General features: G+C 39.1%; 1 protein-coding gene across 1 annotated transcript in view; it reads right to left on the minus strand.

Annotated features, from left to right (window-relative positions):
* RELN (reelin) overlaps positions 1 to 17910 on the minus strand; it is a 510458-nt gene that overhangs the window by 7230 nt on the left and 485318 nt on the right. Inside the window, exons 56-63 of the mRNA XM_028846151.2 lie at positions 17485 to 17727; positions 16686 to 16861; positions 12915 to 12988; positions 11664 to 11825; positions 10746 to 10903; positions 7016 to 7235; positions 4601 to 4798; positions 3862 to 3960 (exon numbers count right to left, since the gene is read on the minus strand). Coding sequence (XP_028701984.2) covers positions 3862 to 3960; positions 4601 to 4798; positions 7016 to 7235; positions 10746 to 10903; positions 11664 to 11825; positions 12915 to 12988; positions 16686 to 16861; positions 17485 to 17727 — 1330 coding nt within the window. The remainder of the gene's footprint in view (positions 1 to 3861; positions 3961 to 4600; positions 4799 to 7015; positions 7236 to 10745; positions 10904 to 11663; positions 11826 to 12914; positions 12989 to 16685; positions 16862 to 17484; positions 17728 to 17910) is intronic.

The raw sequence follows: 17910 nt of genomic DNA on the forward strand, positions 1-17910 counted from the left end.
AAATGTGATAATAATTCACTTTTTAGTCAATTCATTCACGAAGGCTTTTTACTGAGCAGTTTGCTTTCAAGGTACACATGCAAAAATTGGCCCACTTCATTATACACATGACAGGTGTGACTTAGACACGTACGCAGGAAATGTGATGTGTGAATGAAATGCGAGTTGGGTGAGGGAGATTCTTAGGATAGAAGTATGAGTGCCCAACAAAAATGGTTAAGACAACAAATTCTCTTTTATCCTAAGAAGAACCTCACCAGCATGGATCTTGTGAGGGATCTGCCCAATGTATTCATAAACATATACTGAAAAATAAATATTCTATGCTAGCTAATGAATTCAGAAATTATTTTTCTGACACTTGATTGTCAATGATCGTGTTATGCCACATCATTCAGACTTTATGGAATGAGGACTTTTTGTAAGCTAGTGAGGCTGGAAAAATATTATCTGTCAATTCGGTTCTTCTGTTACACGGCAGATTAGCAGGGGCTAATCATCGTGAAATGCTTTTCATGTGCAGATTTTATTGGAAAATATGAGCGTGGGAAGATTACACTCTCAAACAAGCATAAGAGACTGCTTGTTAAATGCTAAAAGGGAGGTTTTCATCTTTTTGGTGTGGGGCTTGTCATTCTGTATGTCCATATTTATGAAACTCAAATCCTTCCACATGTAGTATTTTAGAATTAAACCATTTAATTAAAAAGATTACAAATCTTGTTCATTTAGGATACACTCATATCCTGAAATATTGTTGAAAGTGCTAAATTTGTTCTCATTAAACTTGTGTTTTCTTGGTTAATATGGGCAGTACTGAGGTTAAACTCAATATAAGATACCATGCATCACCATAATTTTTCTTTCTAGGGGTTTTTAGCATGTGTCCTTGGTGCACATGCACAAAAGCGAAACTATGGTAATAAAGTTAGATTAAAGCCAACCTTCTCTTAAAAAAAGAAGTACATTTCTAAAAATTCCTAAGTGAAATGTATGCCCCAACCATTAGTTGCAAAAACATATCAGTAGCCCTGTTTGTAACATACAGTTAGGTAGGGTTTGTATCTCTTAAGATACAAGCCTCAGTCTGCTCCTCTCCCCGCCATGCTTGAGGAGTTAACATTGCTAGTTCAAATAATCAAGTGTTCTGATACAAAAGTGCAGTTAATTAAGAGAACGCTTTCAGTTAATAGGGGTTTATGGAAGTATTCCACCTATTTCTAAATATACATTCTTTGGAGCAAAGTTATAATTAGGAATATTTGTGATCATGACATGAACCTTGGCTCTAGCTTCTTTGTGCCTCATGTGATTGAAAGACACTCTGGAAAACTATTATATTTAATTTTTTGAATTATCTGGAACTTGTTTATTTTGAGCTCATCACATAAATGAATGAATTGAAGTAATTATTTTGTAGAGCTACTAATTGCATATTAATGAATGAATGCCTTAAAACTGTTTGTGGCTCTTTTGAAAAGAAGTGCTTTGAAAGGGTAGAGTGATATAGAAATGTTAAACTATAAGATCAGAGCAAAACATCAAAAACATAGTTCTGGAAATATAACATCTTATTATACATTTTTTGAAACAACTCATTTATTGAACTCGGCTTTGTGAGATATTTCTTTTCTTCAAAAAGCAGGAAAATAAAGGAATTCCTTTAACAAATTTTTGAAATGTCATTAAAGAGACTGCATTTGCTTTTGCAATTATATATACATAAAAGCATGTGGTGGTATATATAAAGTTATAATTTTTAAGTTATTCCTGAAAGAAGACTTGGAATAAAATTCAAAGCATACAACACCATGCAAATGTAACAATGCGTTTGTCTCATTCAAAATGTTTTAGTGCTCTGAGAGTTTGAGATAATGCAGGATAAGAACAGACTTATAAGGATATGAGCCTGGTAGATGACAAATTCTTCAAAGTGTTTAAAATACGGAGCTTGATGCTGGTAGTTGCTTATAAGCATTAATTCCAACACCAGGTGACCTGGGAGATTCCTTGGGTGCTGTGTGCTGAGGCTTCCTGCCGGTGCTCTGAGAACCTCTGAGGCAGCAGGTTGACAGGGAGCAAGGAATAGAGTTCTGTTTCCAATATGTGAAGGGGTTGCTTTTACACTGGCTGGTATATTGGCACCTCTGAACCCCTCGCCCCTGCTTTTTAATCTTAGTACAAAGTGAGGAAATTACTGGTGATGATATGTCTCTGAAATCCAAAATAGATGAGTGCAATTGATTGTTTGGGCAGGATGAAAATATCTACTTAAATGTGTGATACGTTAAAAATTATTGTGTTTACTCAAGGGCAGGATTAGTATCCTGCCGTCTTTTGAGGACTGTCAGGTTTTGAAGTTTCCATAGGAGTTGGTAATGCTTTGTCAGGCACAGGGAGCCCCATTAATGCAAATTGTATTGGCAAGCCGCTTGAAAGATAAGAAGTGGTTATTGACTCTAATTTTATTCTCTACCAGTTTATTAGAATCACCTGAGCTGCTTTTAAAACAAGAATGATGTCCAGTTCCCACTGCACATCAATTTAAAGCCTCATCCAAAGGGATGGGCCTGGGCATTGGGACATTCGTTGATGTTTTCAAAAGCTTCCCAAGTGATTTTGACGTTCAAACAGATTGAGAAGTGCTGTCCTGAAAGGCAAATAGCCAGGGCAAAATGGTTCCAGGGTTGGATTTTGGTCTATGTAGACATCTCTCTGTACGTACGTAGACCTTACTGTACGTAGATTCATTTCAGGACCCAGGCTATTCTGCTGGAATAACGTAGTCTGAGGAAATCAGTATCTAAGTAAAACATCAGCCTCATATTTAGATTCAAATGAGTCTGGACTGTTACTTTAAACTTCAACTTTGTCTTGTGGAGGCAGAGCCCAGCAAGTTGTCCAAAAGCAGCAGCGCGCACAGGAGGCTAGTGTGGGGACCGGGTTGCTCTTGGATTTGGGGGTTGATATGGATGCCATGCAAGCAGGTGCCTCAGTGAAAACTAAGACGAGGGCTAGCTCAAGACTGAAAAATTCAGCTCATGGCTATGACTGAACGAAAACAACTCTGGTAGTTTTCCTACCAATTAATCACTTAAATTTGCTTGCAAAATGACTGAAATCAGCCAAGGGACTGATTTCATTTTGGATTTGGTAAACAGAATGAACATTTGAACCTATCTACCGAGAAGATTCGCCTCTCCTTGCCAACCACTTGGAGCCATCAGTCCGAACCCGTCGAGACATAAGCATTCCAGTTCTACAGGAACTAGATCGTTAGAGAAAAAGCAAGTCATCTGTCTGTGAGGGAACAGTCAACCCGGCCAGGTGAGAGTGGTGACAGCTTTATTATATAGAGGGAAAAACACCTTTAACTTGTTAGGTGCTGGGATTGGTCAGGAGGAATCTCAAACCACAAATTCTTTGTTCTAGTTGCAACCCCCACATCATTAAATGGAGAATGTCTGTAATTGGGCACATTAGTTAGTAACACGTCAGACACTGCCCACTACAGATCCTTCCTCTTCAAGGATGTCATTTCATTTTATAAGGCAACCCAGATCTGCCTTAAGACATGGTTTCTCATTTACCTGGAGACTTTTGTTTTATCCAATTTAACCAATATTGTCAATCCTTAAATAAATGTTGTGCTTATGGAGGTTTTCTAAGGTACATTTCATTTGGGGCTTTGCTATTTCACTGATGACTTGAGCCATAGCTTGCAGTTGCAAAAGAGTGTAAGCCAAAGTGCTCCTGTGGGGGCTTCTCATCAAAAACGGTTCTTACTAAGGAGCATGCCATATCAAAGGAGTTTCAGACCTTTCTGAAATGGACATGGGATGCCATGTATCAGATACTCACAGGACGACCTCCACATGGTCCAAAGCCCACTGATCATGACCTGTTCCATTGTGGCGTGGTTGCCACCAGCGCAGTAAGACTCCTTTCATTCGTGCCTCCCTGGGTCACAGACAGAGGGACAAAGAGATTATACATTAGGAAGCAGAACTTTTTGGTATTTGACTTCTAGATGTCAAATATTATAATAGGCTAATCTAAATCAACAAAATGTTGTGCATGGAATTCAGATTTGCTTAAGTCATAGTATTCTGAGCAGCATCAAATTTTATTGGCTACTCAAGGACTTGTAAAACTTTTCCATCTCTCTCCCTCCTTTCACTTGTTCCATTAATGTCCAAAGATATTTAGTCAAGCATGGAGTGCTTTCTGTGTGACAGACACTGTGCTAGAAGCTGGGCTTACAATGCAAAGCAAAACTGACATGACTACTTAACCTCACTAAAATTTCAAACTAGCATGCCAGCAGAAAATAAATGTTTTCTAAGACTAGAAAAACAAGTTAAAGCAAGGGAAATAGGCAAAAACTGCCCTTGCATTTAGTTATTATTGTCTATTTCCTCTTGTCCCTATTCCTTGTTTTAATTTGTGCCTTTCTTGTCCTAATCAAAAATAGTAACACCACTTTGGAGATCTGGGTTAGTCTTGGTTCTGCCACCACCTAGTTTTGTGGCATTGTGATTCCCAGGGATTCACAAAGAGATTGTGCATGAGACCATGCCTTTCCATTTGAGCCACTTACAGGGGGACATTGTAAGACACTCTCTGAGCTTGTGTGAAGTCCTTTGGCTGGTGCTGGGCGATGACGTGCCAGGTGATCCCGTTGTTGACGCTATACTGCAGCAGCACCGCCTTGTCCACAGTGTGGGGGCCACTCAGGTCACTGTTGCAGCTGTCCGTCTGCGACGTGCTCCCAATTTGCAAGACAAACATGATTTTGCTGAAAAACACGAGGAAACCATCTTCATTTTTATTTATTTATTTTTTGAGATGGAGTCTTGCGCTGTCACCCAGGCTGGAGTGCAGTGGTGTGATCTTGACTCACTGCAACCTCTGCCTCCTGGGTTCAAGTGAGTCTCTTGCCTCGGCCTCCCTAGTAGCTGGGATAACAGGTGTGCACCACCATGCCTGGCTAATTTTTGTATTTTTAGTAGAGACGGGGTTTCAGCATGTTGGCTAGGCTGGTCTCGAACTCCTGACCTCAGGCGATCCACCCACCTTGGCCTCCCAAAGTGCCTGGATTACAGGCGTAAGCCACTGTGCCCGGCTGGGAAATCATCTTTAAATTCAGGAAGTATTAAAGGAGTTATACTTCCTTAGTCTTTTCTTGTTTCTAAAGTCCATAATTTCCAAGTTCATAATATAGTAGAACCAGAAGCAGCCAGTCTTGAGAGCTTGTTTGGAGGTTCTAGCAAGGGAGCACAGTTACTTGTATACCCTTCACCAAAGACTGGTCCACCTCTATTGGGGATGGTCATCCTATTCACCCAGCATGCAGCTTTGGGAGGGATGCATGTGGAGTGGTGAGGGAGGAAGGGGACACCTGCCTAGCTAGCCAGATCAGCTGAATCAACCCTGGTGATCAATGGAGTGACAGATGTCGCAGCCAGATCACCCTCACATCTGTGAAGCAGCCAGTCTTATGACTACATCGCTGTTAGTAACAAAATTTATTCATATTGTCTTCTATATTATACATGTGAAGACTCAGGCTGACTTTCTATACAAAGAAAGTATTTTTGACTTTCAAAGATGTGCCCTCTTTTCATGATGTTGGAAATCTTGTTAAGAGTATTTCATTGAAAACATCTTCTTTTCTCTGAAAGGTAATATGGACCAAACAGACAGCTGAGGACACAGAATACAACCACAATATTTATGCTGCATTCTTTTTACAGATAACTCCAAGCTGAACACATCTGGATGGGGATAAATTATGACTATTTTAGGAAAGGCTGTCTGGAGATTAGAGCTGAAGGAAAACTGAGTTAGGATGTGCAGGTTCTGAACCATGTCTGCTATTCTGTTCAACATGACATTTTGCTTTTCATTGTCATCTTTGGCCTAGATAGAGCTTTTACGCATGGGAAATAAATCCTCATAAGATTCCTCATGATTAACAGAGTACCTAATTTAAAGTAGGTGGTGGAATAAAGAGCTAGATTTAGAAACGTATAAATGCATAAACTAATTTAAAACATAGTGTGCCATTACTATGTACCTAGTTGCAGCTATATATGGTAGTGTCACAGAAAACACCAGGTTATCTCTAGATTAAGTATTTCTTTTTGGTAGGCAAAAAAAAAAAAAAAAAAAAAAAAAGGAAGATGGTTGATGCAACTTTTATCATATCATGGTTGCCATATAGGAATTAATTTTATTTTCATTGTTTATCATATTAAGGGCCCCCAAACCTGCCTTTCTGCCTGTGAAAATACAACACTAATATTATATTTTCCAAAGTGAAAGGTTTTAAGTAAACTATCTTCCCATTAATCAAACACATATTCTCATAGCTACTGAACACTTTTCAGCATTCAAGAAATACTCTACAATAATATCTAGCAATCTTTTTTAAGCCTTGGAATCTTTTCTTGAATTATATAGACAAAAAGCTGTGTTTACTCTGGATAAGGAAGCCAAAGCTGCGAAGCGCAGATAGGGAAGGAAATTCAGTCCTCCTTATGTCTTTGTCAGTCACTTCCCTAGTCCATTTGCAAGGTCTCTGCCCACTCTACTCTGCATTAACCCTCAGCAACTATAGCACATAAAATTTTAAAGATCTTATCCATTCATCCATCCCTCCTCCATTTCTATTTATTGTACTTACGTGTGCTAAATATAGGCATATGTTTGCATTGCTACAAATTTACTTCACATACACATTTATATATTTGCCTGTGCTCAACATTAAATTATCTATGTAGTTTATCCCAAATCATTAAAAAAAAAAATATTTGGCCATTTTTCTGGGCTTATGCCTACATTACCACCACTCAGCCACTGTGAGTGAAGAAATACAAAGCAATTCTCTAATAAAGTTAAGTGAAGCATAATTCTGAGTTGTGAAACACATATGCTTCCTTGTCCCAAATTCAAATGATAGGTTTTCACTGACTAATTCTATGTCTGGACTACAATATGGATGTTTGGGTACCTTGCTCGAGTGAGATCCAGAGGCTTGGTAGCTGCTTGCCTGATCTGACAGCCATTAAAGTACAGTGAGTCTCCATGGGCGTAGGGGGCCAGCTGCCCACAGCCACTTCCTATGACTCCACCTTGAATGGTCTCCCAGTTTGCCTCGGTGACTCTTGCGGACTCAAAATTATCTTTAATATAACTGGGAAGGTCGTGACTGAAAACAGAGCAATCATCACCTAGAGGACAAGGAATAGTCACAGAAATTAACTGGACCAACCAGAGTTATTCAAGATTAAGAACAAGTATTCAAGTTCAGATTTAAGTCGTTGTTGTTGTAAGAATGGCAAAATACAAGGAACTTAAACAACTTTACCAAAAAAAAAAAAAAAAAAAAAAAAGCTAAACAACCCCATCAAAAAGTGGGTGAAGGATATGAACAGATACTTCTCAAAAGAAGACATTTATGCGGCCAGCAAACATATGAAAAAAAGCTAATCATCACTGGTCATTAGAGAAATGCAAATCAAAACCACAATGAGATACCATCTCATGCCAGTTAGAATGGTGATCATTAAAAAGTCAGGAAACAACAGATGCTGGAGAGGATGTGGAGAAATAGGAAAAACTTTACACTGTTGGTGGGAGTGTAAATTAGTTCAACCATTGTGGAAGACAGTGTGGTGATTCCTCAAGGATCTAGAACTAGAAATACCATTTGACCCAGCCATCCCTTTACTGGGTATACACCCAAAGGATTATAAGTCATTCTACTCTAAAGACACATGCACATGTATGTTTATTGCAGCACTATTCACAACAGCAAAGACTTGGAACCAACCCAAATGCCCATCAGTGTTAGACTGGGTAAAAAAAATGTGGCACATATATACCATGGAATACTATACAGCCATAAAAAAGGATGAGATCATGTCCTTTGCAGGGACATGGATGAAGCTGGAAATCATCATTCTCAGCAAACTAACACAAGAACAGAAAACCAAACACCGCATGTTCTCATTCATAGTTGGGAGCTGAACAATGAGAACACATGGACACAGGGAGGGGAACATCACACACCAGGGCCTGTTGGGGGATAGGAGGCAAGGGGAAGGATAGCATTGGGGGAAATACCTAATGTAGGTGATGGGTTGGTGGGTGCAGCAAACCATCCTGGCACATGTATACCTATGTATCAAACCTGCACATTCTGCTCATGTATCCCAGAACTTAGGAAAAAAAAAAGGAAACGTAACAAAATCCAGCAAAAATAAATAAATAAATAAATAAATAAATAAATAAATAAATAAATAATTGAACGTTCTTACATTAAAAAAAAAAAAAAAAAAAGAATGGCAAAATACTAAGTAGATACAGACTCCCAGAAGTAAATGTTTTGTTTTGGCAATTATTGGCTTATATTGTTGGAAAAAAAATCCAATTTTCTTTGAGTCAATGTTAACTGAAATATGTAGTGCTCATGTCCGTATTTGCTGTGTAAAACTGTTGTTTAAATACCACAGCATCTGGCTGGGCCTTGAATGTTTACCAGTGGTGGGTCTCAGTAGGGAACTCTCACCCTGGTATAAGAGGCCTATCTAATTTCTTTTTTCCTAGCATGATTTGTAGCAGAAAATACAGGTTAATATATACTTGATGATTCTTAAGAGTAGAGTCTATATTTTAACTCGTTGGATTCCAGCATCTAAAACAATATTTAGCACATATAAGATAGTAATGGGCGGGGCACAGTGGCTCATGCCTGTAATTCCAGCACTTTGGGAGGCTGAGGTGGGAAGATCACCTGAGGTCAGGAGTTCAAGTTCAGCCTGGCCAACATGGTGAACCACCCCATCTCTACTAAAAATACAAAAAAAAAAAAAAAAAAAAAAGAGTTGGGCATGGTGGCACGTGCCTGTAATCCCAGCTACTCAGGAGGCTGAGGCAGGAGAATCACTTGAACCCAGGAGGCGGAGGTTGCAGTGAGCTGAGATCATGCCACTGCACTCCAGCCTGGGCAACAAGAGTGAAAACTCCATCTCAAAAAAAAAAAAAAAAAAAAAAAAAAAAAAAAAAAAAAAAAAAAAAAGATAGTAACGAAGCTGGGATACATAAAATAAATAATGATAAAACTGGAAGTGTCTCTCAGAGACCACTGAACTGAATTACTGGCATTTAAGTAAGATATTATATTAGCAAATGTGTATGTGCTTGCATTTCCCCTTGATTTAAACAGTACATTTTTTCTACATGTCCTTAATAGTTTAAAATTAAAGTTCAGGGGAGAGGGCAAATTCCAGACATCTAGGACTTCTTGTGAGACATTTGATTCACTCATTTGCCTAGAGTTAAAATTCTCCAGCCAATATAGTGACAGACCCAGCTGGTCTCAGTGACAGTGACACCAGCGGAGAAAGGAGATGGCTAAGTAATTTCTAACATCAGAGATGTGCAGCAGTCTACATTAATCATATCCATTTGATTTTGATGCAAGGAAACATCAACCAAGAAATCTAAATAGATCCGACTCCGGAATTCAAATACATGGATTCTTACATTGCATATCTGGGGGAAATTGGGTAACTCCGCTCCTCCTTGGATAAATCTCTCAGCCATGAGAGACAGCAAGGCTGATTGGAAGGAACACCTTGAGTGGTGGTCTTTCTGATATTTGCTAGCTGTGTGACCTTAGGCAGGTCACTTAGCCTCCCTGAGTCTCAGTTTCTTTGCCTGTAGCATGGGAATAATTATATTAACCACAGATAACTGATGGGGATATCATAGATTATAAGCGACTGAAGAATAAGTTGGTGTATACTATGTAAATAGTAAAGCATAAGACAGTGTAAGGATTCATTCAAAGAAGATTTATTAGCATTGCTATCGGCCAAGTATTAAGCTATGAGGATACAGAAGGTTAACTATGGAAAGTGAACTTTGTAATGATAGAGGCTGAAACCTGTTGGAAACATTGGCTCAAAGGAAAACAGGCCTGTAGACCTTCTAACAGACCAACAGAGCAACTTCCTATGATGTGAGGGGTGGAGTGGATACTCTCTGCCCAGGATACATACTCAGCCTCTAGAAACTCAAGGAGTGAAATGGATTTCTTTGAGTCATAAAGGGGTGTGTGTGTGTGTGTGTGTGTGTGTGTGTGTGTGTGTGTGTGTGTGTGTGTGTGTGTCAGTATCACAGTGACCTGGGTGTGTGTGTGTGTGTGTGTGTGTGTGTGTGTGTCAGTATCACAGTGACCTGGAAACCAGAACATCTTGAGTTGTCAGCTACATCTTAGGAGAACAGTGGCAGCTGCTGCTGGAAGAGGCTGAGGAAGGAGGGATACTGTTCAAGTACGTAGGCACAGGCAGCTAGGCCAGGAAGGAGGGAGGCCCAGAGGTGGAAATTAAGTATTGGGGATGTGGGTGGGGGTAGGGAGTTATATGAAAGAGAATGTGAGGTACTATACCATATCCTGATTTAGCATATCTGGATTTATATGCTTATAAATTTATAGAATGTCTGGGGTAGATTTCAATTCTATATTTTAAAAAATACCTTCAGGAATATTGCATAAGGCTATGCTTAATAATTTGTCCCAAAGTTAAATAAGGAGTGACCAAGGAGTGTGTCATGAATCTCAGACCCCTCAGGCTGGAATTTCTATCCATTTCCTAGTGGACTTTGATATACATGCTAAGATGAGGAGAACCTCATGGTCTCCTGTATCAAAATTGACAGCCTGGGATTCAGACCTTGGAAGCTCTCATCGCAGATGCAGATGGCGCCGGTCGTGCAGTATCCGTGCCCGCTGCAGAGCTTGGGGCAAGCCTCTCCAATGTACACGTGGTCAATTGCCCAGCTTTGCTTCTCAGTTTCTTCTCCCTTCTGGATCCAGCGGAACTGTGTCGCACTGAAAGAACCACAGAGAGCAGAAGGGGTTCAGTAGGTTGTTACTTCCATGGCTGCGTCCTGCCTCCAGCCTATCTGGGAGAGGGGACTATTTATGAGAAAAGGGCTTCCCAAATGTCTTCCTGAAGCACCCTGCTGGCAGAGGTGAGAGAACTTGTATTTCTCAGACTCGGGGAGTATAACCCAAAATGCCATTCTGGAAACTTGTATCTTCTCTGAAAATTTCATGTGAATTTCCTATTCTAGTCCATAATAAATCTGTGTTCATTTTTCCTATAAAGGTGTATCATTTTCCAAATCTTTGAGTAAACCAAATCTGCTCTAGGAAGATTGCACTCCATTGTATTTATCCTGCAGCTTTGTGTAACCTGTCAGCCCTACACACCCAACTGGTATTTGTATCTGGATGAGAAGCGCAGCCTTTGGGAGGGCAGAACACTGGGGCAAAACTGGTGCCAATGCCAGTCTTGGATTAGGGTCTGTCATTCAGGGCCTGTGATTGAGTTTGGTACATGCTATGGTATTAAGTCAAAGGAAATCTGAGATCTCTGAATCATTTACAGACAAACTCCAATTTCCCCTGGGACATGCAGTTGCCATTTGGGGGCATGGGTTGGTGACAGGAGGGAAAGAAGATGGGAGAGAGCACCAGGGCTGCATGTAAAGCTCTGGCTCACACTGTCAGTTGTTTTCAGCTCACTGCATGAACTCTGTAGAGAGGCCAGATAATTTCACAAAGTTTACCTTAATTTGCAACCTACCTGGAGGAGACATGGTCAGGCAGCTGGATGGTGATTCTTTTCCAGCTTGAGCTGTTGACAGAGTTGTAGATGGTGGCTTCATGGAACTGGAAAGGGGAGCAGCCAATGCTGTTAGAAGAGGAAGGAAGGCACTGGGTCTGTACAAGCTGCCAGGAATCTGATCTGCAGAAACCAGAAGGCTTTGTTAGACAAATTGTAAGAGAAACATATAATCTGTCTAATGTCAAGGTAATACTTTGTGGTCAGGTTAAATTAAAATATTTGTATATGAGTTTCCTGTCTTCTATATACATTTATAATTACAGATTATAAAAAAAATATTTTCAGAAATATTCTGACTCTTTAAAAGCACACGGACAACAGAATAAAATAATAGCATGCATAGCAATGAATTCTGGTGGATTCTTCCTACTGACATTGTTACTAGAAATATACCTGGAGTTGACTGACAAAATTGTCCGTCTCCTCAAACTTAATGTAATTAGTGTTTAAAGGTGATAGTGGGAGGGCTATTAACCCTAATAAGGTAACTGAACTATGTCAGACTTTTATTCAATATTGCTAATATGCTTTAGAAGAGGTGACTCTGGCTGGTGCATATTCAGATCATTCAAAGTTTTTGTTAGAGGTAGCTGAAAATGAGTAACATGAATAAGAGAGTTCCACTCTGAGGACAAATGTAGTGCTTTGCTTATTTTGATAAAATTTAAAATACAGAGTTTCTTGGTGGCAGCCTTGTATGAAAATTGATTTTTTTTGGTTTGAAGGAAAATTTTGAAAATAAGACATATGTATACATTTTGTACAAGTGAAATTTATATAAAAATATGCATGAACTGCCACTTTTAGGATATAAGGTTATTCCTCTGTAAGCAACTGCCCTAACCTGTAATTCCCAGCACTCTGGGAGGCCGAGGCAGGCGGATCACCTGAGGTCAGGAGTTCAAGACCAGCCTGACCAACATGGAGAAACCCTGTCTCTACTAAAAATACAAAATTAGCTGGGTGTGGTGGCACATGCCTGTAATCCCACCTACTCAGGAGGCTGAGGCAGGAGAATCGCTTGAACCCAGGAGGCAGAGGTTGCGGTGAGCTGAGATCCCGCCACTGCACTCCAGCCTGGGCAACAAGAGCGAAACTCTCTCTCTCTCTCTCTCTCTCTCACACACACACACACACTCACACTCTCACGACAACCATTTGGATTGGGTATTCAAGTTTGGAGATAATGTTAAAAATTATTTCACAAACCTTGCATCCTTAGTGTATTCCAACATTACAGAATGAAGGTCACCGCAAGAAGTGGCTTCACAACCCACCACAATCTAAAACAAATGTAAACAATCAATACACAGGTAAGATTAGATGATATTGAATCCCATTAATTAAAAATCCCATCCCGCCATTTATTACTCTGACAGGTAATATTCAGAGAAGCTTTTACAGAGCAGCCTGCTGGGATACCAAGAATACATTCTTTTGGATTCTGTTATAGACGTTCAATTTTGCATGGAGATGAAAATTAAGGTTTTAAAAGTTACATTTCTATTCACTAAATTAGTATAATGCATTAATCACAGATCTGGGTAAGATAAATTGGCCAAAAAGAAAGTAACATTAGCTGAATTTATAGACAGAAACTGTAAGTATCACTGATTCAAAACATTTTCATTGATAGCCTAACTTTCTTGATTGTTACTATTAAATTTTTATTTGGAATTAAAATCAACAATTTTAATTACTTAATATTTGTTCTTGGGGTTTTCTGTATTTCCGTATGAATGAAAGCTTTCCATATTATATGCAATTAAATGTTTGAATCAGTAATACATAAATGCTATAAAAATTTGGTGATTCAAATTTAAGTCCTAATCATCTATTTAATCAAGTCCTATTTCAGCACTGATAACTAGGGAAGGTTAGTGCTAAAAATTTCAGGCCATACAGTCATGAATAAAACAACTCTAAATTCAGAGAGAGAATAAGAAGCATAATGATAGTGGGAATCATAAAAGACACAAATATAATGCTGTGGTGCTTCAAAGGAGATAGCATTTGATTAAATGGATTAGAAAATAATCAGATAGGGTACATGCAAGCTGCCCCTGAAGACTGGGAAGAGTGTGAGAGGTAGAAATAGGAAAAAGATATTTAGGTGAAAGAAACAGTGCGAGTGAAGACAAAGTAGAGAATCGTGGTGGCACATCCAGAGCACAGCATATAGCATGTTTTGGTCCAAGTATAGCGTATATGAAATATTCAGAGATGAGGTTAGAATGGTCGGTTGAATTTGGCAGACCAGAAGCTGTAGCCTAAGGTGTTTGACCTTAATTTGATAAGTGGGAGAGTCATTAAAGGTTTCTGAGCAGTGGAATAATGTGCTGCTTAGAGATATGCTTTATAAAGATCAATCTGACTGTGATGTCAAAGACACATAGGAGTGGAGAGAGACTGGGAGTGAAAAGAGTACTTAGTCAACTATTGATTTAGTTAGGGCCAGAACAGAGGTGGTGATAGTGCAAACAGAGAAGATTGGATGGATACCAGGAACATTGGAAAGTAGAATTCAAAGGATGTAGTCACTAGATATGATTAGATATGAAAAGTGAAAAATCAAAGCATAGTCGAACATTTCAAGTTGGTTACTAGGTGAATGGTGGTGCCATCGAGAGAAACAGGAAAATCAGAAAGAGGAGTTGGTATGGTGAGGGAAGATATTAAGTGCACTGTTAGACACATTCAGTTGAGGTGCCAATGTGCACAAAGGTGTAGACATGTGTAGGGGCTATTACAAATATTGAATTAATTGTTAGCCAGTCAACATTGGATGTGCAGATTTGAAATTTGCTCTTCAAGATATGATTCTTGAAGCTAGATGATTGGATACAATTCCTGATGGTGAGAAGGTCTATGGAGAGAGAAGAAAGTTGATACATACTGAGAAATGCTGACATTTAGAGGGCTAAGGGGAGAAAAGCCATAAGAAGATAGTAGATATCAAAGAGGTAAAAGGAGAACCAGCAGAGAACCCAGAAGCCTAGGGGAAAGATAACTCCACAGGTTGAAGAGGGCGAGAATAACAGTGTCAAATGGTGTAGAGAGGAAAGGGAAGATGGGGATACGCAAAAGCTGTTGACATTGGGTACAGTAAGACTCTGGTGACTTTCAAGTATGTAGTTTTAGTGATACTTTACTGAATTTTTGAGGATAAACTCCCTGTTTTTCCTAAGGAAATTGCCTTGGTTAGAGAAAGAGAGACCCAGTCTCTTCAGTGCAGTGACCTCTGTTACAGAAGTAACAAAAGAGGAGGCTCCAATCAACTCAATCAAATATAATGCCTTTGATCTGGGCCACAACGTTAACGTGGTAGAAGGAAAATCTTCACTCTTAAGGAACACGGCTTAGAAACAGAGGAAGTATAACACTTCTTCATATCACTAAGTTAAGACTAGTCCTGAAGGAATGGTAGCATTTGGGGAGCTTGCCTTACCCTCTAGTCTCTGAAGGGGAGTTTAACATAGAGCTGAGGCAAAAAGCAAATACATTTTTATTTCTGCTAATAAAGATTTTCACTATTAACTGTCATTGTAGTATATCAAAAAAGGGTATTAGAATAACTGATGTCTTTAAAATGACCTAGTAATACAATCATTTCTGTAATGGCTTTGTGTGTGTGGGATAGGGTCTTGTTCTGTTGCCCTAGCTGGAGTGCAGTGGTGGGATCATAGCTCACTGTAACCTCCAACCCCTGGGCTCGAGTGATTCTTGTGCCTAGCTTCCTGAGCAGCTAGGACTAGAGGTACATCCCACCATGCCCAGCTAATTTTTTTTTTTTGTAGAGACAGGGGTCTTGCTATGTTTCCCAGGCTGGTCTTGAACTCTTGGCCTCAGAGATCCTTCCTCCTCAGCCTCCCAAAGTGCTGGGATTACAGGTGTTTGCAATAGAGATATATCAATTGATATTGCTTTGCCTTTCTCTGAGTGTCTATTAATTATTTATATCTTCACTTACATCCTATATGAATCAAGTATTCAGTTTAAAATATTTGAGAGTTCTCCTTAATTATTTGAGGATTTAGGAAGTTCCAACAAGACTAATGTCATATAGGCATATGAAATGAGAGACACAAGAAAATAGAAAGATATACTGAAAAAAAATAGATGGAGAAAAAATGGCTCAATCCACATAATAGGCATGGAGTAAGAGAAAGAGGCAGAGAGAGAGAGAGAGAGATGATAGAGGAAGCGAAGGGAGAGAGCGAGAATTGTGCAACATAAAAAGGAGATAGTGTTACAGAGAGCTAGAAGTAGGCAGTCTCCTATTTGAGCTTTTAATTTACAAGGTTAGGGAGACTGAAATCCAGATTACATATATAAGATGGAATATATTCAGTTGGTGTAAAAGTAATTGCAGTATTTGCCATTAAAATGAATGGCATTAAAAGTAATTCTTTTTTTTTTTTTTTGGAGACACAGTCTCGTTCTGTCACCCAGAGTGCAGTGGTATGATCTCGGTTCACTGCAACTTCTGCCTCTCAGGTTTCAGCGATTATTATTTCTCAGCCTCCCGAGTAGCTGGGATTACAGGTGTGTACTACCACGCCCGGCTAATTTTATTTTATTTTATTTTATTTATTTTTTTTTGTAGAGACAAGGTTTTGCCATGTTGGCCAGGCTACTCTGGAGCTCCTGGCCTCTTGGCCTCAAGTGATCCTCCCGCCCCAGCCTCCCAAAGTGCTGGAATTATAGGCGTGAGCCACCGCACTCAGCCTGCAATTACTTTTGCACCAGCCTAATAGTTACATTTCTTGCTGTGTCCCAACATTTTCAGGGATTTCATCTATCCTCAAAAAATCATACTTGAATAAAGGTCTTTGCAAAAGATGACCTCTTTTATTCATAAGATAAAGTCTCTTTTAATGAATAATATCAGTCATTTCCTTAAAGTTGTCTGAATAAACATTCTCCCCCGGGCCCCAAATGCAATGCTACTTTCTGTTTTAAAGAGTCACTTTTCCTTACTTTAAACTGCATCATGTATCCTGGCTGTATAATGAGTTCTCGGGAGGAGAGAGCATTGTGAGTCTTGTCCTTCTTTTTATTTGGCCAATAGAGGTGGAAGGATGGATTGCCACAAAATCCTGCTGTTCTTACAGCATTAGGGTAAAAACTCCAGTTTTCTTCATGGGAAGTGCCTTCTGTTAAGGAAAATTGGAAGCAATATGGCATGTTATTCTCTTGAGGAAAATTGGAAGCAATATGGCGTATTATTCTCTTGAACTGATTGATTTATTGTTGAATTCTTTAAATTTTTATACTCTACTAGCTTTCTGCTTACACTTTAGGATTTTTATTTTATTTAACTGGGATAATGCATAAATCCAACATGAGAAATCAAACTTAGACAAGACTATTAAATGGTAGTATAATGATTACCGTACTTTTAAAATGTAATTGCTAGTCTAGGTAACTTAGCACTGAAAAGTTCTTGATATACTTCGTCAGCCAGTGCATTAAGTATTTCTGTGACACATTAATCACTAAAGAAACTAAAATTATTTGGGAGTATTGAAATTTCAAATTATATTTAAAGCCAGACATTGTGCCTTTAACAGGATTTATTGAATTCTCAGTGGACATTTCAACAGGCAGCCAACTTTGAAGATTTATAAACCATTGGGCAAAATAACAGCTAACATTTGTTGAGCAGGAGTATGGGCTAGGCATTCTTATAAATGCCTTTCATGTGCTAATGTATCTGAAGACATAAGCAGAAAAATGGCTTACAGGAAAGAAAATTGTTCAATGTCTTGTTTCTTACCATCATCAAAAGTGTCCACCAATTGGCTGGGATTGATTTCTGCTCCACCAATCAAAATATTGTCCAGTGCCCACTGAGCACGCTCCACCCCAGAGACCACAATTCCATTGCTGATCACAAAAGGCTGCCACCAACGAAGTCGAGTTGTGTTGGTAAGTGCATCTTCAGGAAGAAGTATGTAGTCATGTCTAACAGAAATGTATTTCTGGTAATCCATCTCATGGAGCAAAGTCCAGGTAATTCCTATAACAACAAATATACCAATATATCTAGTATCTCCTGCCTCCTGATAAACCACCAGTATACTTCAGATACTGTGAACTTCCCAAAGAAATTTTCAACCAGCAAATGACAACTGATTTTGCTGACTTTGATGTTAGGTATTCACTACTTATAAATACTGTTTCTGTATGAGGCTAATGATAT

Source organism: Macaca mulatta, chromosome 3 (genome assembly GCF_049350105.2).
Source record: "Macaca mulatta isolate MMU2019108-1 chromosome 3, T2T-MMU8v2.0, whole genome shotgun sequence".
Taxonomy (NCBI): domain Eukaryota; kingdom Metazoa; phylum Chordata; class Mammalia; order Primates; family Cercopithecidae; genus Macaca; species Macaca mulatta.